Raw genomic sequence first — 24,245 nt, 5'->3', positions numbered from 1 at the left:
GATATTATAAAAAGAGTTGTTTACTACGAGTTCAAAATAATATAGTTACATCATATATTAATCAACTTGAGATGTGGTGATCAAATTATTATATTCTTAAATAAAAGTAAATTGAACTTCAATATGAAACAACCTCTTACATTAAAATAAAATAAAAAAGGAAAAACCAAACAAACGATGAAAACGTTTAACGAGTCGAAACTCGAAAGTACGTACATCAATCATTTCTTTTCTCTTAAACTTTCTTTAATTACATAATGACCCCTAAAAGTTTCAAATTGTCTCAATTTCCTCTTACCTTTTTTTGGTTTCATTCAGAGAACGAAGGAATATGCTTTATCTTCCTCCATAAAATGATTTGAGAAAGACAAAGAGAAAAGTAAACTTTTTTTTTAGCACACAGAGATAGAGATAGAGAGGGAAAGAGGGGAGAGGGGGATTGAAGAAAGAGCAAACAAAAAACCCCTCAAAATTCAATTTCCTTTCTCTGCTCTGTTTTCTGTTGTAGTTGTTTTCTTTTCAATTTGGTTCAAGAAATTTGTTGGGTTTGTGAGATTTTTGTTGTAAAAAATGGAGGGAGAAGTTGGAACATGTTCATCCATGGCGGCTTTAGCTGATTCATTGAAATGTGAAACACAAGGGGAAGGGGGCAGTGGTGGTATTGTAAATGAATCGAAATCTGCTAAGTTTCCTTTGTCGTTTTGGGAGATTGGTGTAGCTGTTAGTGTCGTTTTGGGTTATGCATTGGGTCTTGGTTGTGTTTATCTCACCATGCCTGCTTCGGATTATAGCTTCCTCAAGCTTCCTAGAAATCTTGAAGATCTTCAAATACTCAGGTAATTTTATGAGATTTTTGTTTTTTCATTCTAATTAATTGCTTCTCAACATGTTAATTTTGGCTTTGTGAGATGATGGAAATGAGGAAGTGCTAAAATGGTGTTTTTTTCAATTGCCCAAAACCAGAAAATTGAAAGAAAAAAAAAAGCAGACTTTTAATGAACAAAGTCATAATTTGTTTACTTGGGAATAAAGGGGTATGGCCAATTAATAGAGTTGTAAAAAAGATACCTTTGAAAAGGTCTATAATGGTGGTAAAAGATTTCTGCAAGAGAAAATCTTAACAATTACATCCACTTCATTCATTTTTTAAGCCTTGTTATTCTTTCTTGTCTTGCTTTGGTGCCTCCTGCCTGCTGGTGACCATTTGGGAAGTTGGTCAGTCTGGTTCAAATCACGGATTTCTTGCAGGAAAAATCCTTGATAAGACTTCAAATGTGCGGATTTGCTGATCTATGAGTGACATTACTAAGGTACTCAGGTGGTTGGCAACTCGACTGTGGCATAAGCATCTGTAAATCCATTAGCATAGGAGAGAATCTAGATGGAGCTGAAGTATACACTATTTATTTCCCAAGAGTGAACAGATTTTCTGAAGGAAAGGAGGACGGAAAACTTAGCCTTTTAGCATTTCATGGATCAAAGTAGAAAGTTTATAATCTCTTGTGTATTGCACTAAATGGTGGGATGAGTAGCAATTGACTGTCAGGTTGGATGTGGGAGCTGTTGATAATTCAAGGTTATGTTAGGGAAACAAAACATCGGTGAGGGTAGTCTGCAAGCTATGCCTTGGTTGTTCACTTGTGTTGTATTGGAATGAACTTGAGGGGGATGAGCGTGAGGGAGTTTTATATAATCTGACTTTACAAGCATTTACTAGTTTCAGGGACTTCGGTAGTAAAAGTCTGTACATCTGACTATGCCTCTCTGCCTATTTTAGTTGGTGGTTTTAGGGGCATTTTGAACACCTGCAGTTGCCTGCTAATTGATGGAGAGTCATAAGTAAATCCCATTGAATGGTGGTTAGAACAGATTCTTAGATGTAACATGCATAATGCAACAAATAAAGAAAGCAGTGAATTCATATGTACACGCATTGTATGAGTGGAGGACTTGACCAAGGAACTGATTAAACAAGGGGGTGGGAAGATAAAGTTTGTTCACTAAACTTCTTGGTGATATCCCAAAGATATCCTGACTTTGAATTGTGCACTTAAAAATGCTAAGTGTATTTGTGCAAGCACATATGTACATATCTACAAGTAGCGCTTGTAGTTGAACATTTGGCATTATGGTGATGCAAAATACTGCAATTGTAGTTGAACATGCATGCAAGTCTGCATTTCGAAACTTCGGTCGTTATTGATGGAGATGACATGAATATTTCTTTCATCTTATTTCGTACTAATTTCCATATAAGACACTTGTATGTGCTTCAGCATCTTTTTAAAATATGAATTGATTTTTGATTTTTATACCACCAATCGTTTAAAATGTTCTGTAGGGATCACCTGGAGAGCTATACCAGTGACTATACTGTTCAGGTCCTTGTCGGATACTGTGTAGTCTACATCTTTATGCAGACATTTATGATCCCAGGAACAGTTTTCATGTCACTTCTTGCTGGGTCTCTCTTTGGAGTCTTCAGAGGTGTAGCACTGGTCGTATTCACCGCTACTGCTGGTGCATCATCTTGTTATTTCCTATCCAAACTGATTGGGCGGCCCCTTGTGTTCTCGCTATGGCCTGATAAATTAACTTTCTTCCGTGACCAGGTGATTTTCAACTCACAACTCAGTCATCATTTTCTGCTTTCCTTAAATGCTACTGTTGCAGTAAAATATCTCTGATCTATCAGGTCGCTAAAAGGCGAAAAGGGCTGCTTAATTACATGCTTTTCTTGAGAGTTACACCGACACTGCCAAACACATTTATCAATGTTGCTTCACCAATAGTGGATGTGCCTTACCATACATTCTTCTTTGCAACTGTCATTGGGATCATTCCAGCTGCTTATGTCACTGTCAGGGTATGTATGCTTTTTATTCAACTCTTGATGCTAATTGCCAATGACTAAGCAATTGGGAACATATTTTGTTTTTGCCAACTATGGTTTCTGGTCCATGTTTATTGTAGCCTCGGAATAAAATTACTTACAAAACCATTTTAGATTTATCATGTAAAGAGGGAGTAGACTCACCGACTCCTGGCAAGGGGAGTTGGGAATGGGGTTCACCAAATCGATTTAAAAATTTGAACATCTTAAATATATGAAAAGGCTGATCTTTTACTTGTATTTGAGTTTGTCTGGTGAGCTCCTTTTGTGTAAATAAATATTAGATAAGGATGACAGCAGAGTTTATTGTCTGATTTAATGAACTCATTGTGTGAACATGAGCTAGGATAGTAGTCAAATAGCCTATTTGCTGAAAATTCGGACGCTAGTGTACAAGCCAGGAGTTTACAATGCATTAGTTTGTTTCTGCTAACCAAGGATTACAATGCAGGCTGGAATAACTCTTGGTGAATTGCAGTCAGTGGGTGATCTCTATGACATGCATTCTATAGGTACTCTTTTCCTTATCGGCCTTGTATCTATTACCCCGACATTGATTGGAAACAAGAACTAATACAGAGCTCAGCATCATCAGAAAGCACTGTGAAGTGCCTAGACCACCATTAATCTTCCTCGGCATGACTTCATTATCTGTACAGATTAGCGTTAGACAGTTGCATTGTGCTCAAGTCTCAGCCGCAGAAAGTTATGAAGCTATTGAATTTATTCCTGAAGCAATTTGTTTAGCTATAAGTTGCAAAAGCAACAAAAGAAAAAAAATCTGATGTCATTTGAAGATATTGATATGTAAACTCCAGTCATGATTCTGTAATAGTTTATTTGGCATGCTATTGGAAGACATCACAGTAGATGTTATATTCATTTCTTCCATCTGTTCTCTTTTCCTTAGTTTCATATTTAAATAAATGAAGAGTTAGAGAGCCAAAATCTTAAACAACTTGATTGGATATGCTAGTTTTTTAGTGCAATTAGACCTTTTCTGGTGTTTTTTAAAGAGAGCTTGCATGGGAGAAAAATGAGCAAAACGTAGAGCAACAATTTTAGATTTCAAGATCAGTTGTGTGGTAAGGGCAACCCAATGTACGGAGTATCTCACATTAACTGATGAGGGCAACCCAATGTACAAAGTATTAACGAAAGTATCTCACGTTAATGCATGTCAGGGAAATGCCACCATCTCAAAGGGAGAGAGAAGTCAAATTTGGCTTAAAGCGTAACCAGACCATAAGCTCCATTGTTATTATGAGTTGAGAAATCAATATAAGAACTCACCAGCTAGAAGAGAAAAAGGATATAGAATCTAAGGATGCATTGATGATAAAAATACAATGTCAAGAATTTGATCGCAAATTCGCCTCAGAAATTATCTGTCCATACAACGATCAAGAAAAATTGGGCATACAAACAGAATCAATAACGTAATCTACTAAACCTTGATTAAAGAGGGAGTTGTACACGATTTAATTCTTAAGATGAAACAGAAAACTATAATCCTGAAAAGTGAACATATGAATGAACACTATTTCATGTATAAAATTGTTGAGGATGTATGACCTAAGATTTTCTAAATTTCTTCTTTCTGCCTGCAGTGTCAGGTGTTCGGTTGTCCAGCTTCCGTTTTGTTCCCATTTGTTTCGAGCCAGAGGCAGCAGCCTTGAGTTCTTTTGCTTTTCGGGCAGCAACAGATGGTCTCTTTGATATGCGTTCTTTTGGCTTTGTCGATAACTGTGCTTTAGGTTTCAAATTTCCCCGGTCGCTCATCCTCGATTGAGTTTTCTTCTGGACACCAGATTTGCTTGCCTTCACGCCCTGATAGGACATGTCAGACTTTGTTGTAGCCTTAAAGCTACTACTGCCTGGTCTAGCTGAATCTGCTGCAAACTTCTTTGCCGGAGACCTGAATCTGTCTTCGGTTGATAAACTTTTCCTCTTAGATGGAGTAGAATCTGCTTTAGAATGAGACACTCTCAGCTCGCGATCTCGTAATTTCAAGTTACGCTTTCTAGAAATAGTGTTCGCAGCCTCCTGCAAACCCAAGTATAATATATAAGGAACAACTTATTTTGAGTTCAGCAACCAGGATATAAACTTACTGAACAGTTGGTGACTCCCATCCTTACAAAAGAACTTCACCTTATCTGTAATATTAGAAAAGAAAAGAGAGTCCTAGAAACCGAACCGTTCTTTCAATTTATTTTTCCTTCAAATCTTTCTGTAGGTAATTTTATTATTCCTTCTATGATGTTTTGCAACAAAGTACTACTTTGTTAAAAGAACCATGTAGACAAAGAATGATACATATCAAACATGATATTCCAACCATTTGTAAAAGACCGTCAGATTACATATCTGTTTATTGGGCAACTGGCTCCAATCAACAAGACTGAGGAAGGAAAGCTAGATTACTACAAAATCCCATCATAAGGCTGATTACGCATCATCCACCTCAACGAGAAGATCAACATAAATGGGACGTTTCTTCTCTCATCTCCCCCTAATGCAGGTAGAAGCACTAAGCAAGAAGTTTTTCTCATTAATGTGGAACATTTGTCACTACATTACAAACTATGGTCTAATTTATTGAAAAGCGAAGAAGAAAGGTTTATGATTTGCTTTTTATCCTGCCTGTCAGCACACTTTCTTTCAGTTCAGAGGGAAACAAAGGATAATTGCTCAAGAAAATGTATCCATTAGTTTTTGCTAGTTTGAAAGAAAGGTACTCCATCTTTCCTTGAGCCTCAACTCATTTTCTTCCTGTTCCTTAGACGATTAGCTCTAAAGTTTCAGAGGTTGAATTTGCTTTCTACATTTTGTAAAAGATCAAGAAAACTACAAGCTTCAGTGCTTGTGTGGCAAAGCAAGGAAAAAGGTGGTTAGGGTCAGTCCGGTTTTCCTTTTTTAGTTGCTCTAGTTTTACTAGAATAAAGAGGATACATGCCCTCTTAATTTAAGTGGCACCTTTTGCTTGTCGAGATTCAAATTATGTGACCTTTGACCAACATTATATAATGTATTTATTAATCATATTGGCATGGAAAGAATTGCAGCTTTTAGTACTTTTCATGTACTTATTGAATATCTACATTTTAATTATAAAATATTAAGTTGATCTACTCCAATTTAGCTTCAAAGATTAGTCAAGTTGGCTCTCGAGAAGCGAAAAGTGCCACATAAATTGGGATGGATGGAGTAACAAAACAAAGAGGACAAGTACAAGGTAGAATTACTTGATGAAAACAGAGATAAAACTGCAGCCAGTTTAAGTTTAGATTTAGATTATGGAATAGGGACTGATGGCTCAGTTACATGGCAGGAGAAGAGTAACAATTGAAAAGATATCCTTAATCCAAAAAAGAAAAATTAAAGCAGCTAATGCATCTCGTTAGACAACCACTATGTTTATATCCTTTCTTTCTCATACAAAGTGCGTATACACTTGACAAAACCACTTCTTCTTCATCCATAAAGTCCACCAAATAAAGTAAGCCAAGGAAAAGTTAATTGAAACTTCTAGGACAAACCGAAGAACTGAATAATCTCAAATAGTTAAATGGCCTTTTAGATTAGCACCAATGACCCACAAAAGACCCTAAACCATAAATACCCTTGTCTATGAAATGCTATAACTAAAAGCAAGAAACTAATCTAAAATAAAAATTTGATCTTCCAATATAACAGTGGAGGTGCATGCCAACAATAGCTAAAATAGTAGTCTATCGAATATGAAGCACACAGCACAAATCTTAAACTCCTCCAAAATTGGTAAAACAATTAAATGTGAAGAAGCTAGATAGACCAAGACTTGTCTCTCTTTTCCCAGGTGAAACAAAATGAGTTTTGTCTTGCTAATCCAAGATGCTGAATAAAGCAATCAATCAACTAAGCCTTGCTTCTATACTACTAGGTTATATTATTTTACTGTGTTTATCATTCAGAGAACCCAGCCCCCAGGTAGTTGTTAAAGCAAACATAAAAACTTTATTTCCAGATAAGGATATATTTCTAGTTCGTCTCCAAAATCAAAGTGCCAATTATTCACTATGAATCACCTCAAATGAGTATGATGTATAAAAAAAAATAGTAATGCCATTATAAATTTGAAAAACAAGAGAAGTTGATAGTATATACCCTCGTTTTGAACAAAACATAAGCGATTCCTTTTCCTAGGAGAGTATTGGGATCTCTGATCACCCGAACAGCCTCAATGCTCGATCCAAACTCTTTCATACCAGAGAACAGCTGATAAATTTCTTCATCCTGCAAGGAAGTGAACAAAATCATTGTTGGATACAGAAAGAAAAAGGCTGATTAGAACAGTAACAAGCATTCACCCTCAGGTAACGGACCTTCACATCAAATGGAAGGTTACCCACAAAAACAGTCCTTTTGTTGTCATACAGTGCACTATTGTCTCCCTTCATCTTCTTGCGTGGTGGACATGCTCTGTCAACTCGGATATGTCTTTCTCCAACCTATATATATAGATAAGTACTATCAAACATCCCAACTATCCGACTCCCGAAAAGGAGTTATCTTCAGAAGAATATGCAAATGAATCAACTCTAAGAAAAGCTTACCACTGCCATATTATGAGCCAAAGATGCCTGGGCAGATTCCTCTGATTTAAAAACAACATAAGCATTAACACTGCAATTACAACCAAACAACCTTAATCATACAACAGGAAATCAGATACAAAGAAATATACTGATATAACAATGAATTCAAAGAAGCAACAGTTTATGAACAAGAAAGTTTTATCTCCCATCCCCGTTACAAGAAAAGAAAGGATGTCTCTATCATACCATATGCATGATCAAGTAACTTTGATATCTTAGTACAACTTACTAGACTATAATTATGAGAAGCATCATCAACAATCAATCAATGACGCCTCAATATAAATTAGTTGGGGTCACCTACATTAATCCTCAGTATCCATTCCACTCTATTGGGGTACATTTGCTTAATGAAAATAGCCATAATACAGTTTAATTGCTATGTGTTTATCAAACCTGTCCGCATTATCATTGAGTTTTTGCTTAATGAAAATAGCCATAATACAGTTTAATTGCTATGTGTTTATCAAACCTGTCTGCATTATCATTGAGCTTTTGCTTAATGATAGCAGCCTTCCTTGGAGTTGCACTCTGCCAAAAAGGACATTTCAAATCAAAATCAGGTTCCAAGGTGAAAATATGTAGACATAATTCTTAACACGTAAAGAACATTGATGCAAAAAATAAATAGCTAACACTCACATCAGCTACGGGAATAGATCGTATCCTCACTGATTCTATCTCTCCAAAACTCCCAAACTCCTTCAGTAAAGCTTTCTTCTTGATCTTCAAAGGTAAATTCCCAACAAAAATTGTCCTTAAAAGTTTACTCTCATCATCAAATCCCTCATTTGAGACCATCATATCCTCTGGATTATCCATCTTCTTCCTCTTTTCCCCTACCACCATTTCTCCAATCCCTTTCTCCACCACTTCCATAGGAACCACCCCATATCGCTTCGCCTCATACTCCGCCTCAATCTCATCCCTTTTCCTCTTCTTCTTCTTATCTTTCTTCAACTCTAAACCCAACTTCCCTATGTTCCCAGAATCAGAAATTCCATCATTTGATTCCTTAACTCCTTCACCTACAGATTCCAAACCCAAAATTACTTTTTTATCCTTCTTCTTCCTCCCAGAATCAGAAACTACACCATTTGATTCCTCAACCCCAGATAAAGCAACCCTTTTCGATTTCCCCCCTTCTTCCTCATTACCTTCTTCAGCTACAGACCCAGAATCCAAGTTTACTTTTTTATCCTTTTTCTTCCTCTTCTTGGGTTCTGCAGTACCAGAATCATTATTCCCAGTAACCCCATCAGTTTGATTCTCAATAGAAACTTCTACAACACCTAATTTAGGCTCTTGGGTAGCTGTTGGATTATCATTAGGCTTTCTTTTAAAGGGATTTTCGTCGGAAAAGAGTGAAGCAATGTTGGAATCTGCTGGGGTTGCTCCGAAAAGGGTATTGAAAATATCTGAAGAATTTGAGGTTTCATTGTTTGGTTGTTGTTGTTTTTGCTTATCTTTGGATTTCTTTGCCATTGAGTTACAGACAGAAAAAAAAGCAAAGATTTCTTGGATTGAAAAGCGTAAAAGAGGAGAATTAGGGGGTGGTAAGAAGAAGAAGAAAGAAATTGGATTTTGGAGGAAAAAAAAAAGTGGCACTTTATTTTAGATAATTTAAGGTAAACATGAACCCTAGTTTTAATGTTGTTCAATATATTTCTTTCCCCCTCTGCCTTTGTTTTTTTTTTTTCAAAAATTATTGCTTATTCACATTTTTTTTTAATGACAAGATAACCTCCCACGGCTATTCTTTGGGTGCGGAAGGTAAACCTCTTTCTTATATTGGCAATGGATTTCGAAATTGAGACCTTCAACATGAATAGTTAGTTCTTAATTTATAATTAACTAAAATAATAATTGGTCTCATTCTTCTACTCTTTTCCGAAACTCTATGACTATTCATAACTATTACCTTAATACTAAAGAAGAGTTCGATCTAATAATTTATTTCTATTTTAGTTGATCTTGATTCGACATCGGCAGTATATAAATATAATTTTCAACGAGTCCATAAGAAGTGATCCCTAAAGCCCAAATCAATAGGCCACCCAAAGGACAACATAGGTTATTTCTTCATTTTAATACTTTCTTCACCTTATCCGTCAGTATATAAAGAGATAATTTTATTTTTAAAATATTATGGTGCCACACTTGACCAGAAATTGTTGTAGTAGCAACTTGAATAGTTATCAAACTCTCACCAATAAAACAAAAGTTAAGATGATCAACCAGCTTAGTTATTAAAATACCTCTAAAAACTGAAAACACCATAAAAGAATACCAATTTCTAATAGATATTTCTCAACAACACTCAAAAGGCTTTTCTGTAGGAAACCCTTTACCATCCCATCGGATGAAAAATAGACAAAACTAACAAAAACTAAAACAATAAAAGAAAAACTGACTTAATTAGTTTGATTTAATTCCAACATTTGATAAACTGATTTAATTGGTTTAATGCTGATTCACTTCAATATGATCAATAAGGTAGAACAAAAGATGCTCCAAGAAAATGCACTAGATGAATAGCTATTTTTACAATTATGTTTAAATTTCAAGTTGAAGTGAACAACAAACATACCTTAAAAGCAATTGGTAAACATAAGAAAATTGATATTTCTAAGAGACAACTATAACAACATCCCAAAGGAAAATTAACTAATTAGAAACAGTCAATACACTTATAGAATCTGTTTAAGAAAGCCTTCTATCAATCTTGTTTCTTTTTCTTCCTTTTCAGATATTCATTTGCCTATTCTCGGTCGATGATTACGCGTTGAGGAGATATCGAAACATGTTTAGCAGAATGCTCAGAAGCAGAAGCCAGGCCCTGCAACATTCTTATAATCTCTGTAGTGTCCTCCAAATAATACTTGGCCTTACTTGGTTTCTGGCCAACTGTGCAAGCAAACACTTCAGCAACGGGGGAAAGTGAGGCACTTGCGACAGCACTCATTATAACCTCGAACATATCCTCATCTGATCGATCATCCCCTATGCAGAGCACGAAGTCTGGTACTGTTCCTTTCTTCTGCATTGTTTCTAGGAGACGTTCTGCTACAAGACCTTTGTTGACACCCTAGGAGGTCGAAATGAACGTTCATGGCAAAAGCAAACCATCAAATTGAAGTCAAAGAAAACAAAAAGGATGAGAAATTCAAATCAGAAAAAGAGATATAATTTTAATTTTCCAACTTCAGGAAACCAAAGAAAGGTAACATGATTAATGAACTTTTATGAATGAACATGATTTATAGTGTGTAAGCTATTTTAAGAAAGCATGCTTAGTTCTAAAATAGAGTTGCTGACTCTTTTGCAGAGCATGTTTGAACCCTAAACACAACTCCAAATTCTCCAAATGTGATTAGTGTCCAAATAAAACCTATAAAGTTATCATATATATTAAGTTTCATTATAGAACCAATACTTAAGGTTCAGTATTGTTGGTTTACTTCTTAAATTTTACATAAGGAAGCAACTAACAAATTTTTATCACGTTATCTGCCGTACGAGATCAAATGCTTGAAAACAGTGGCTTAAAACACTAGCTGAGTTAGAGGCTGTAAGCAACTTTTATGGTCAGTAATATGTGAGAATCATGGAAGTTGAAGCAATGAGTAACAACAATGGGCTTGATTGAAGATTTTTTAGACACAGTAAAAAGGAGGTTCTCAGGTCAAAATAGTATAGACTAGAATGAATAGGATTCTTAGACGTCTTCACCATATACAAGATTCGTGGACGTGCTTCATGCGAGAAATGTGAAAGAAGACATCATACTGCTCACCTGAGGCTTCACTTCTACAATGTTCTGGCCACTCTTGACAGTAACCGGTTCATTTGCAAGAACACTTTCCAAGTGATCTAGAAGCTCTTTTGCCTGACATGAGCCAAAATCTGGATCTGCATATTGGTAATTCCAAACAAGTGTGCTTTCCTTGCTATCTATGAAAGAACCATCAGTGGTTTCTGTGTAGAGGCTCATTACAGGCTCAGCAATCTGCTTCCAATAAAAATCTACTACTGCAACACAAGTTTCCCATTTGGCATCATGATTTGGCCTGAAAAGGAATTGTTTCAGCTTTATAGAGAAAACAAAACATCAAGCACCGAGAGCAGGTGGAGACAGTTAAAGTTAAGGAACAGCACTAATAAACTCCTCCGACCAGTTTCCCATAAACTGTGTACTGTGTGCATAGACACAAAACAGACATCTGTAAAAATTGAAGGAGACTGCCACCTTAGGAGTAGGAATACACATATACACTTGGGCAGTTAAGATCTTCTGTTTTCACCAAGAACAATTTTTTACATTATAGAAGCACGACCTAAGTTATGGAAAGAGGTTGATTTTCATATGTTGCTATTCCCTCGAAATAACTATCGAGGTGCTACCAAAACCAAACTCTGGCAGCTTCCACCATAGAAGCGCCAAGTCCAAGTTTAACTATAATTACAACCACCCCAAGAACTATGTTGTTCGGCAGCTGGACAGCTGGTCACAAAAGCCAAAGAAGCAAATTAGTTTTAGAAACTTTACTGTCATTAAATCAATCTGAAACACCAGCAAATTCAGCACTCCTTGAATTGATGTGTGTCAAATGGACAAGAAAATTTTGATCCTGTTGTCCCCCATCCCTTGAGAATGATTAAAGTTAGTGACATCCATAAAAGATATCCCGTAGATGGTCCCACTGAAACGTACCTTGCATGCTCAGTACTGTAGTAAGTATACTTCTAGTTCAACCTCTCAACCAGAGAAAATTGAACAGTTTAATTGGCTCTTGTAGTTAGGACTGGCTCTTTTTGAACTCAATGAATTTGTGCAAAAAGGAGTTGAAATGTCTCATGTGGAATAGTTCAATATTTTTAACTGGTGCTTGACACAACCAAACTGACGTGAAAAAAGCAATTAGTCCTAATTATTTGGTAGAGTGGCAGGGACTGATCAATATCTAATTATTGTAAGACCTTATCTTTTCCAGTGCAACTGGGATATCCTGATTGGTCTGAGAATATCCAAAATAAGAAATAAAGCTTAAAGATTGCAGCATGTTATTTGTCAGCTTAAAACATCTTAAACACCACAGTGCCTCTCCCCTGGTGGCAGAGACCACCCTAAGGCCTAAAAGAAAGTGAAAACAAGAATGAAGAACCCACGAAAAGTAATACACCAGCAAAACGAGGAACAGAAAGACTATGTCATCTACTAGTCAACTAGTAGCAGAAAGACAGATATAGAAAGTGGAATTTAGCCTCACAGATAAACTTCAACAGCAAGCTGTCGTCTACCTCCGGTTTACTGACTGCATTTAGACCCAGAGTTAGATGTTTCCTAAATATTGTTAGGACTCCTCCTTATCAGGTTTCTCCTTAAGTGTTGATCAATTCTGCTATCTTGCATACTTATTGTCTACTCTTCTGCTTAATATTTATTTGACTAATTGAAGCAAACTCTGTACTTCAGCTAGAACACTTCCCACACACAAAGTCTTGAGATTTCGTTAGTGATTAGCAACAATAATTTTACAACCATGGAACAAATGAACTTGATAATCTATCACTTTGGGGGATAACAGTAGAAATCAACACAGATAATTCCAGGATATAAAATATTTACCTCACAAAATAGCCATGCTCTGCTGCAAGCCCTAGTGTTTCACACGAAGAAAACCACTGAGTTAAAGTCTTTGTGTCTTTTCCACTAACAATGAAAACAATATTCTTTGGATCCCTGCACAAGCTGTTTAAGATACTAATAACCTCTGCATTTGGACCCTTGCTGATAGAGTTTCTGACTGTCATTGTACCATCATAATCCAAAAGGATCGCCCGATGCTTGGTCCTTTTGTAAGCAGATACAATATGCTCAACTGACAGTTTCCGGAAGCTAGGATCCAAAGCAACCACACGGAATCCTAAGCCAAATCCAATACCCCAACACCTCCTTCTCACATGATCCCTACATGCTCTTTCAAGATCTTGCAAAAAGCTCTGAGCCCAATATGCCACATCATGAGTGCACACATATTTATAGTGCTTCTCATGCCGCATCTGCTTCTCTGCCTCGGAGACAATTAAAGCAGAATCCATAGCTTCAGAAACAGCATCAATATTCCATGGATTGACCCTTATTGCACCACTGAGAGATGGAGAGCAACCAATAAACTCAGAAACCACCAACATGCTCTTCTTTGGTGCTGTGGGGTTCAAGCCCAAGGTAGCATCAAGCTTCTCCGTTCCTTGCCGGCATATAACATATTCATAAGGTATTAGATTCATTCCATCCCTTACTGCAGTAACAAGACAGCACTCCGCGACAGCATAGTAAGCAATGCGCTCGTAGAACTGAAGAGGCTTATCAACCAGGATAACTGGTTCATATCCAGTCCTTCCAAATTTCTGGTTTATTCTCTTTACAGTAGCATAAGTTTCAGCCTGGACTTCCTGCACATCTTTCCCTCGGCCTCTGGCAGGATTTGCAATTTGAACCAACACCAATTTACCCCTCTGATCAGGATGTTGAGAGAGTAGGAGCTCAAAGGCCAAAAGTTTCAAGCTTATTCCTTTGAATATATCCATGTCATCAACTCCAAGTAACACTGTCTGACCGCGGAATTTATCTCGCAGCTCAGCAACCCTGGTCTCTGTCTCGGGAAGGTCCAGTACTGATTGAAGTTGAACCATATGTATTCCAACTGGCAGAATCTTAATGCTAACAGTGCGGCCATAGTACTCTAATCCTATATAACCTCGTTTAGATTGATATGAAATGCCAAGCATTCTACTACAACAAGAAAGGAAATGTCTAGCATAATCAAAGGTATGAAAGCCTATCAAGTCAGAGTTCAACAGTGCGCGTAGAATCTCATCCCTTACAGGTAGAGTTCGGTATATCTCCGACGATGGAAATGGGCTATGGAGGAAGAAGCCGAGCTTCACTCTGTTAAACCTCTTCCTCAAGAATGTTGGTAACACCATCAAATGGTAATCATGAACCCAAACAAAATCCTCATCAGGATTAATGACCTCCATTACTTTGTCTGCAAAGATTTTGTTCACCGAGACATAAGCTTGCCACAGCGAACGATCAAACCGACCACCAAGATCTGGAGATAGCGGAAGCATGTAGTGAAACAAAGGCCATAAATGCTGTTTACAGAAACCGTGATAGAATTTACTGAACAACTCAGGTGGTATAAAAGCTGGTACACATTTGAACGTTTCGAGCAAAGTTTGAGCCACATCATCTTGTTGACTCAGATCAATTTCTTCTTTAAGGCTGCCTACATAAATCACTTCTACATCTTCTCCAAGACCATCTTTGAGCTGTAAAAGAAGGGAATCCTCATCCCAACTAAAGATCCATCCTTCCTCACCATCTTTTCTCCTATGAGCTCTAAGAGGGAGTTGATTCCCCACAATTATCATCCTCTCTTGAGTAACTGATGATGGAGCATCAGAAGCATTACTTCTACTTTCATCATCAAGCTCAGATAAAACCCCAGCTACAGTAGCTACCCTCGAAAGCTTCCTACCCCCTCGGCCAAACGTTGGCGAATCACCAGAAGTAAGATCTAGTAAGTTGGAATATGACCTTGAAACCATTTTTTTAGCTAATGAAATATCCCTCTTTTATTTTTCCTGCAATCAGAAAAAAAAAAATCCTCCTATGCTCAACTTATAATGCATGGAAATGAAAAGATTGAAAACAGAAAATAGACAAGAAACACACTCAGACCATTGACAAGGTACAAATGCAAACAATCACAGTAAAATATAACAAAGGTCCCACTATATGGTCCATTAAAGATTGATAATCATAGCATTAAAGATGAAGCCAGAAGGGAACACCCCACAAATAATTACAGCTATAAAGAAATTAAAGTAGCTTAACTAAAGCAAAAGAAGACAAAATGAAAATAAAAAACCTGAACCAAAGTTTTGAACTTTGATACAGAAGCTAAAAAAAAAACACAGAAATAAGTACTAACAGAAGTCTAGCCACCACCCTAGAGAACAAATCTGATGGCATATGCAAAAATCAGAGAGTAAAAGAGAAGGTTTTGAGGAACAATACTATAAAAAGTCAAAGTTCCAAGAAGGATTTACCTCAAAAGGGCAACCAAGAAACAGACCAGATACCCCACATGTTAAAAGCCTAGCAAGAAATATTGAAATGCAACAAAATTATTCCTTCAAGTAACAAAAAATTGGTTAAAGAGTACACTTGCCAAGAGAAATGGAAACATTTACACCCCACCCTTATCAAGAAAATTGATGGTGATGAAGAAAATGCTATTACAAGTACTCAAGAGGTAAAAGAACATCATATAACACTTATAAAAGAAATTAGCAGTCAATTTTAGCTGAGGGTTCAGTGGTACAAAGAGAAAAAAAGGAAAAAGAGCTTACCTTTCAAGAAAACCAAAGAATGATTTTTTAAAATTTTAGAGAACCCAAAGATTCCCACTATGAATATCTTAAGTTAAGATTCTCTTTCTCAAATAAAAAACAATGGCTTCAAGAATAGGCTTTTCTTTTTTCTCCCTCTTCTTTCTTTAGCTTGTCTAAATGCACTAATGATATATATTTTTTGCTGCAACCTTCTTTACTGTACTAAAAACCCCAAAAAGGTGGTGTCTTTGTACAAAGAATTGGATTCCTCTCTCCTCATAACAAACTCACTTAAATTTGTAAAAAGTTTTTGATGAAAGCAAGAAGGGAGAGAGACACAGAATAGTAAGCACCACCTTCTGGACTCTCTGTTATTTTTTTGTTTTTTATGTCACTAAACTATGTCTTTATTATTACACTTTATTTGAATGATGATTGTTACATTTATTTCATAAAATATATTATTTTTTTATTATAATATTAGTTTAATAAATATAATGTTTGAATAAATCGTATAGTTTTTCATGTTATATAATGATATACATCAATCATATGAATAATAAATCTACAAAAAAAAAGTAGACTACGGGGAAGACTATTATGAAAGTAAATTCAAAATGAGAAGAGAATATTAAAATAACGATGCGATCCTACCAAATTAGTCATTATACATAATGAGACTTGTCATTATTACCTAACAATGAGTTTAAATAATACAATACAATAAATTATAAATAACAATTAAAACAAAGAATATATCTAAACTAACAATACAATATAATACGATATGTAACAATCATCCAAGGTACTCCCTTTGTCCCTAGTTATTCGTCCATTTCTGTTTTGCACACCTATTAAGAAAATAATAATTGACATAGTGAATTTACTATTTTACCTCTATTAATTAAAAGAATTTCAAAATCAATTTACTCTTCATTAAAGAGGTTCTATCTTTTTCAAAAACATTAACTCTCTAAATAAATTAAGGATATAAAAGGTAAAAAAAAAATGCAATTGTTTTTTTTATTTATCAAAATTAACAAGTAAAAATTTTAAATTCGACAAGTAAAAAGGGACAAAGCAAGTATTACCCCTTCCGTCCAACAATAGTTGTTTACCATACTATACTATTTTGGGATGTCCAACAATAATTGTCCACTTTATGAAATCAATGGATAATTTTACACTTAGTTCATAATTTACCCTTATCATTAATTATAGTCATTCCCTTGTTACAATTTCCAAGACATTATATTTATTTTACTCCATTTGTTCCTAATTACTTGTCTATTTTTTCATAGTATACCCTCAAGAAAGGACAAATCAAGAAAGAACAAAAAAAAATCTCTATTATACCCTCAATTTATTACTTTAAAAAATATTGAACTTCTTGAAAATCTTAAGTTTTTAATTCATGCACTTCATAATTAATAGAAATAAAATGGTAAACTCACTATATCAATTATTGTTTTCTTAATAAGTGTATCAATTTAAAAGTTGAGAAGTAATTAGGGACAGAGAGAATTTAAAATGTGATAAAGGGATAACTATTATTGGACAAAGGGTACATATAATTGACATGGGTTTCAACTCCACGCGACTAATATGGCGCGTGAATATCACGCATACTTATTAGGTATAGGACAATCGCTTGTACGGTGGAAAGTAGAACGTTGTGGGATGTGTCGACATTTTGGTGTGACTTGTCGGCGAGAGTAATAGTTACGCGCTATGATTTCGAGTGGGATTGGAAAAAAAGAAAAAGGACATATTTTCCTCGACTTGTCCGCTATGTTTGATTTGTTACTAATCTGACAGACGAGGTCGTTGTAAATTTCAGGAGTTTTCTAATGTTGCGGGGATTTTTTTAGAGTAAATTTTAGGTTTAGCAAACATAAAATTTATATTTGTATGTTATAATTATAGTTTGTATAATTGTACTTCTTAACAAATTGTAAGTTATGGCTATTAATCTGTATATTTCGGTATACATATATATAAAAAATATGTATTTGGGTCTATTTGTATATTTCGATATACAAATGGGTCATGCATTTGTATATTTGGGTCTATTTGTATATTTTGGTATACAAATGGGTCCTACATTTGTATATTTTGGTATACAAATGGGTCCTGCATTTATATATTTCGATATACAAATGGGTCATGAATTTGTATAGTTCGATCTATTTGTATATTTCGATATACAAATGGGATGACAAAAAACATGAAATGTTTGTTGCGAATTACAAATAAGCTATTCTTTTAAGTTCATCTTATCCTACATATTAACGATCCTTATAAGTTCTATAAAGAATTATAAATTAAACTAATTTTATATCGCTTAACCAAATTAGAGGTTAAACTAGTTTGGATACTAGATAGAATATTTGTGACGGTTAGAGAAGTTGATTTTGATATGATTATTCAACTAATAATATTATTATTTCATAATATTATTTTTTTGTTGAAGAAAATTAAAATTAAGAAAGAAAAACTTCTTAATATTTTCTTTGAGATAATAACTAAGTATTATTTAAGTTGGGCAAATCAATTCCTTATTAGAATGGGTAAAGACGATTAATTATTGACTTGAATTTTTAGATTTTGATATTATTAGATATTGAGAAATTGGCTAATTATGTTCATTCGTATTAAGCGCTCTATTTGAATGGTTGGTAGGTATTGTTTTATATTGTTATGTATCGTACTAGATCTTTTTTAGGAGATTTTCTTAATTTCGAATAAATGAGAAATTTATATTGTGAAATATGATTTTTTTAATTTATTTTTCATCGAACCAATTCACATTAAAAATATATGGAGGAAAATAAATTTTCAGTAAAATATTGAAAAGCTTCCTAATATTTTTCATGTTAAAACACTACTATTATTTATTTATTTGTTTCTCAATCATCGATTCAATAAGAATATATGTGATCATTTAACATTTTTCAGTAAAAACTTTCAATGAGAAAATAGTGATTATTTTGTTGAATATTATATTCATTTGGATGGACTAAATTATATTATGTCATTGTCGTTACGTAATGTTACATCTAAACAATTTAAATGATATACATATCAAAAATGATATGCACATAATGTCAAATAATATAATCTAATAAAACTTAAATAATAATCAAAACAAATATTATTATATTTAAACAAATAACACAATGGAAGATAACATATAACAACCAATTATTGTCACTTCTTAATTATATCAAATCAATAAATTTAAAGTTAAAGAGTCACAACTTAAAATGAAAATATATGTGTATAATTTAATTATAGGTATATAAATATAAAGTTCATATGCATGATATACGTTGCAATCTTCTTAAATTTAAAGTTCAAAAAGAAAACAATCAATTTTCTGTTAGGAAAATTCACTCCATGCATTATTTCTTGGAGCTTCATGAGAAATACTAATATTGCTTGTTTGCTTATACTTTCTATAATCAGAAAAAGTTCATAACAAAGGGTTTTAAAACAACTTTTTTATTTTTAGAAAAAATAAAGTGCATAGAAATTCTTTTTGAAAAGATAATTGAATACATCCATAAAACTTTTTAGACATAACAATCAACCAATTATACGTTTCAGTAAGAAAACTTTTCGAAAACATTCCCCCAAAACTGGCAAAAAAGAAGTATTAAATGCAGTAAGTCTTTTTTGTTTTTTTATCCTTCCTATTAAATAGTATTCAATATCTAATATATTTCCAGAACATTAAATTCAATCCATTCAAAGTCTAATGTAGTAATATTACCCTTATTATTTATTATTTCTTAAGGTATATGTCAAATCAATAATGGAAAACTATTGTTGACCATTGAAAGTATAATATTATATATATATATATATATACCAAAAAATATTGTACGTCCAAAAATGAACAAGGAATAGTTGTGAAACGTGGAGCTATTATGGATATAATTAAACTATAGAGTAATTAATTTGCTAATTTTTCAGAGGCAAATTTAATGAGCATAACAAGTAATTTGTAAAAGTTAGGAAGTTGCGTTTCATATTGATGAACTGAGGATAGTGATTTTTTTACGCTTCAAGTTTTCCCTCAATTGTATTGATATCTTTTATAGCAGAATGAGATTTATCATGATATAGAATTATGAAAATGGTTGATAGTTAAGGTTTACTAAATTTTTTTTACCCTAATTAGTAATTACTAATTAGGCACCTAACTTGATAAAAAGGTGCATTATTGAAGAGTTAATAAGTGTTTTTTATAATAATTATAGCTTCCATTTAATCTCACTTTGTCAACGTAACTATAGCCCATGTCCACATTCTATGATGGAACAACGTAATTAATGAATATTTCCCAACTTTTCTCAATAAAAATCAATTGAGTGTATAATTATGTTTTATGAATAAGTCAATCGTGGAAACATGGTAAAAAAACACAGAAAAAAAATTTCATTAACATATAATAGGATCAAGAAATAAGAACATAGGGAACTATATACATCAATAATATGAGTAAAAATAATCTCATAAATTGGGTCGAGAGAAAATAGAGTGTACGTAGACTTTCTTCTTACCTCAGGAGGTAGAGAGACTATTAGATAGACTCCGTCTGCTCAAGCAATTTTTTATTTAAAAAAAAATATATAATATTAAAAAAAGCATGTCAAAGCATTCTTAAACAGGAAAGTAACTGAATAAAGCAATATGATAATCGAAGTAAAAAAAAAAACATTAAATACGGAAAATATATAAATGTGTGAATTGTACCTAAACATGTAATTATCAATTTATCCGACTAAATTAAATATAAATTATTTACATTACTATCACTATTAAACTTATCAAATTACTGCATATTATCATTATTACAATCTACCATAGTCAGTCTTTAAGTGACTTACACGACATTTAGTTATTATTGTTAATATCTCTTAGGGTGTGTTTGGTAGAGAGGAAAATGACTTCATTTTTTCGTCAATTGGACATGAAAAAATTAAAGAATACTTCCATTTTTACCTCACTACCAAACACACCCTATCATTTCCTTATTTTGTCTTTCCTTGTTGAAGACAAAGCCCAAATTACAAAACCTTGTTTTTATGGTAGGGGAGGAGAGTTTTCGGGGGCTTAGATAGAATTGACGATATAAATTTGATAAAATTAAACAGTTTTAATTTAAATTATATATTTTTTATTAAAATATAATATAATATGTAAAAATTATTAATTTAATACTCGCTATATATAACTCAAACATATTATTAAATTTGAAATCATAGATTTTGTATTCTAGATCCGTGACGATTTGAATGCATTACTCCTTTGTAAGAAGACAACTATCAATAATGTTGTGTACTATTTGTGACGAGTCTAATTGAGTAGACACACAACTAAGATATTTCAAAAATGGAAGGAAATTGGTTCCCACCAATATAATATACATTAAATCATTATATTGTCACTTTTCAATAATGTATCAAAAAACAAAAGAGCAACTAATTAAAAATTGACGAGTGGAGTGTAATAATTCTTTTTAGTTGGTTCATCTAATTATGCTACCATTGATAATGAGTGATGCCCATCAAAATTATTGTAATTTATAGTGTAATGGTCAAATATATATGGTCATTAATCATTATATTTATTGATAATGTGTTGTTTGTACGTCATCTAGTAATTATTAAGTGAAAATGGTCATAATTTGAATTATTATTTAGTTGAAACTTAATTAGCTTGAAGTAACATGTGATTACCTCTAATGATGATTACTTTGGTTCACCATATAAGAATTTAAGATTTTAAGTTAGCAAAGAGAATTGGATGATTAATTATTAATCTCTAGAGCTTAGATTTAAGCAATTAATATTTTAATCTTGTATTGCTTTCACATCAAAGTACCTCCGTTCACTTCTTTTTTAAGCATAATTTGTTCAAAACTTTTAAAATGAAGTTTGTCTTTAGTAAATACATATTTATAAACTTTTAAAAATATTATAAATTTGACAATCTTTTAAAAAGAAATAGGTGAAAATCATTGTAAAGGTTTCTTTTTTCGTTTTTTCTTTTGTCATTTGTCCTCTATTTTTTTATTTATTTCATCCTTATATACGTCGGATATCATTCTTTTAGGAATAAGGTTCAAATTTGTACCTTATACTTAGCTTATCGAAAAAATCTAACTTTACCATCTATTAAAAAATTAGCTCATCCGTATTGCTACTATTATGATTTTTAGCTTGAAGTTGTTCTTACTTACTAACAAACCAATATTATATAAGTAAAAGTTTAATTTGCCTTTATGATTTGAAAAGGCCTAACTTTGTCTAAAATAAATTGACTTTGCATTTGTGATTTAAAAAAGATCTAACATAATTTACGTTTCATGGAAATGAATCATGCAAATAACCCATTATCCTGGACTTGTAATGTAATTTATCCTGATACAAAATGTCAAGTGAACGATTTCATAACTAAAATTCATGATTTATTGATTACACAAAAATAATTTTGTCATAATTTTAAAACTCCACATCATTTTGAAATTTCAAGTTTTAATATTAACACGGATTAATTTATAAAATGTTGTAGGAAAGAGATTGATCTCCTAATATCTCCCAATTACTACTTCTCACGTTAGACTTCATTAAGATAGAAAATAACATTCTTAATTAAGAACTCACCTAATATAGTAATATTGCACACACACTAATTAAAGCAATTAATACATATGTATAAAAAATATTTATACAATGATTAATGATATTTATACTAAAAATTAATGATATTTATTGTTGTGAACTTTTGGTCTGATGTGCGGAGTGAAAAATTCATACATATTTGTTTTTAGTTTTAGGGTTAATTACACTAAACATCATAAATCAAACATCCTCATAATAAAAATCCTACAATCACACTCTTTATAAGATATATCTGAAACTAAATATATTAAAGTATAATTATTATTAGAATTATATCTAAAAAGATTTTTTTAATGTAATTTTAAGATAACTTTTAAGTGAAAGAACAAATAAACAAACTAGAACAAAAATGAAAAATTCTTATATAATAAAATATAATTAATAAAAATACAAATAATTTACATGTTTAAAGTGTAGGACAGTTTACTAATAGTTGGTATATATATCTATCAAAGTAACTTGATTTTCTTCTTCTTTATTTATAAGTTTCGAAAGATACCTACTTCAAAATTTTTTTTAATCATTTGTTTTAATCAAATGAGTGAACAAAGATATTCAACAATTTATTTTCATCTTCGTCACTAAATTTGATAAAAATAAATCCACAAACTTTCTATTTATAATTTCAATTTACATTTTAATAATTATATTTAATATATTTAGTTATAGATATATCTCATAGGAGGTGTGAGTACAAAATTTCTATAATAGGAAGAATATAAGTATTTGATTTTAAAATATAAAGAAAATATCTGAAATTAAATTATATAATAAAAATGTTTAGTATAATTAACTCTTTCTCTTAAACACTTATCATCTTAATTTGATGTTTCAACAATTTAATTTCAAGATACTGTTTTTTGGTTGGCTTCAATCAATCAATATATATCATATTCGTAAACACAACCCCACCCTAAAATACATAAAGGTTTACATTATGTTTTTTATCTGGTGATATTTGATATTTGTATTAAGGTTTGATTAAATTCGAATTCATACACTGCATGACTCATTTCTAAAAGCAGCCACTCAATAGGGCTTTCTCCCTCCCCAAAGGCTCGAAATCAAAACTTTTAACTGAAATAAAGAAATTTCAATCATCTCATCACAATCAATAAATTTATAAAGGAAGTCTTTTGTATTAAGCTAGACAATTTCACGTGAAAGTTAAAAGAAGCAATCTTTTTAGGATAATTTTCTGTTTTTTTTTTTTGGTACATATCATTTTTGATAAATGACTGTAGGGATAGAATTTTTCTAAATATATGACAAAAAAACACCAAAAAGAGTAAAAGGTGAAAAGCCAAGCAATACCACTTTTAAATGGGTCATTTGCACAGTTGCACTTTTGGCCATATTATTTTGTGCTGGTCTTTACTTTTTGTTTCTCATAACAAACTATAATTATTTTCGTGGAACATAATTTTATATTTTTATATCATGACATTTCATAAGTTATATTTAGATATGATTTAAATTTCTAAATTTTTTTTATGCCCCATTAGATGTAAATTTGATTGATAAAAAAAATAGCTCATTTGAAACAAGAAAAACATGAAATTTAATAGGAGAACTTTTGCATATAGCCACTCAAAAATAGCCTAATTACACTCT

The 24,245-nt window shown here is 32.7% G+C and overlaps 3 protein-coding genes across 4 annotated transcripts; 1 reads left to right on the top strand and 2 right to left on the bottom strand.

Moving 5' to 3' along the window:
- The first annotated feature begins 338 nt into the window (after positions 1 to 338).
- Positions 339 to 3,633, top strand: LOC125827201 (uncharacterized membrane protein At4g09580). Its single transcript, XM_049506564.1, has 4 exons — positions 339 to 836; positions 2,342 to 2,612; positions 2,696 to 2,866; positions 3,345 to 3,633. Exons 1-4 carry the CDS (start codon positions 571 to 573, stop codon positions 3,465 to 3,467), a joined length of 831 nt encoding a protein of 276 aa, XP_049362521.1. The 5' UTR covers positions 339 to 570; the 3' UTR covers positions 3,468 to 3,633.
- A 703-nt stretch (positions 3,634 to 4,336) lies between these two features.
- On the bottom strand, positions 4,337 to 9,113 carry LOC125827181 (nucleolar protein 12). Its single transcript, XM_049506542.1, has 6 exons — positions 8,176 to 9,113; positions 8,006 to 8,064; positions 7,492 to 7,561; positions 7,261 to 7,386; positions 7,043 to 7,171; positions 4,337 to 4,939 (listed from the first exon to the last, which is right to left on the bottom strand). The coding sequence occupies exons 1-6, from the start codon at positions 9,016 to 9,018 to the stop codon at positions 4,469 to 4,471; spliced, it is 1,698 nt and encodes a 565-aa protein (XP_049362499.1). The 5' UTR covers positions 9,019 to 9,113; the 3' UTR covers positions 4,337 to 4,468.
- Positions 9,114 to 10,175: 1,062 nt separating this feature from the next.
- Positions 10,176 to 16,269, bottom strand: LOC125827177 (alpha,alpha-trehalose-phosphate synthase [UDP-forming] 5). Of its 2 annotated transcripts, XM_049506538.1 has the most exons (5): positions 15,958 to 16,269; positions 15,655 to 15,703; positions 13,163 to 15,186; positions 11,330 to 11,603; positions 10,176 to 10,621 (listed from the first exon to the last, which is right to left on the bottom strand). In XM_049506538.1, exons 3-5 carry the CDS (start codon positions 15,148 to 15,150, stop codon positions 10,295 to 10,297), a joined length of 2,589 nt encoding a protein of 862 aa, XP_049362495.1. In that variant the 5' UTR covers positions 15,151 to 15,186; positions 15,655 to 15,703; positions 15,958 to 16,269; the 3' UTR covers positions 10,176 to 10,294. The 2 variants fall into 2 exon arrangements, with proteins under 2 accessions (XP_049362495.1, XP_049362494.1); XM_049506537.1 differs by lacking the exon at positions 15,655 to 15,703.
- Positions 16,270 to 24,245: the final 7,976 nt, after the last annotated feature.

This window comes from Solanum verrucosum, unplaced genomic scaffold (genome assembly GCF_900185275.1).
Source record: "Solanum verrucosum unplaced genomic scaffold, falcon-dt-bn FXZP01000060.1, whole genome shotgun sequence".
Taxonomy (NCBI): Eukaryota; Viridiplantae; Streptophyta; class Magnoliopsida; order Solanales; family Solanaceae; genus Solanum; species Solanum verrucosum.
The sequence above is the reverse complement of the archived record's forward strand: the minus strand, read 5'-3'. Positions and strand labels throughout refer to the sequence as shown.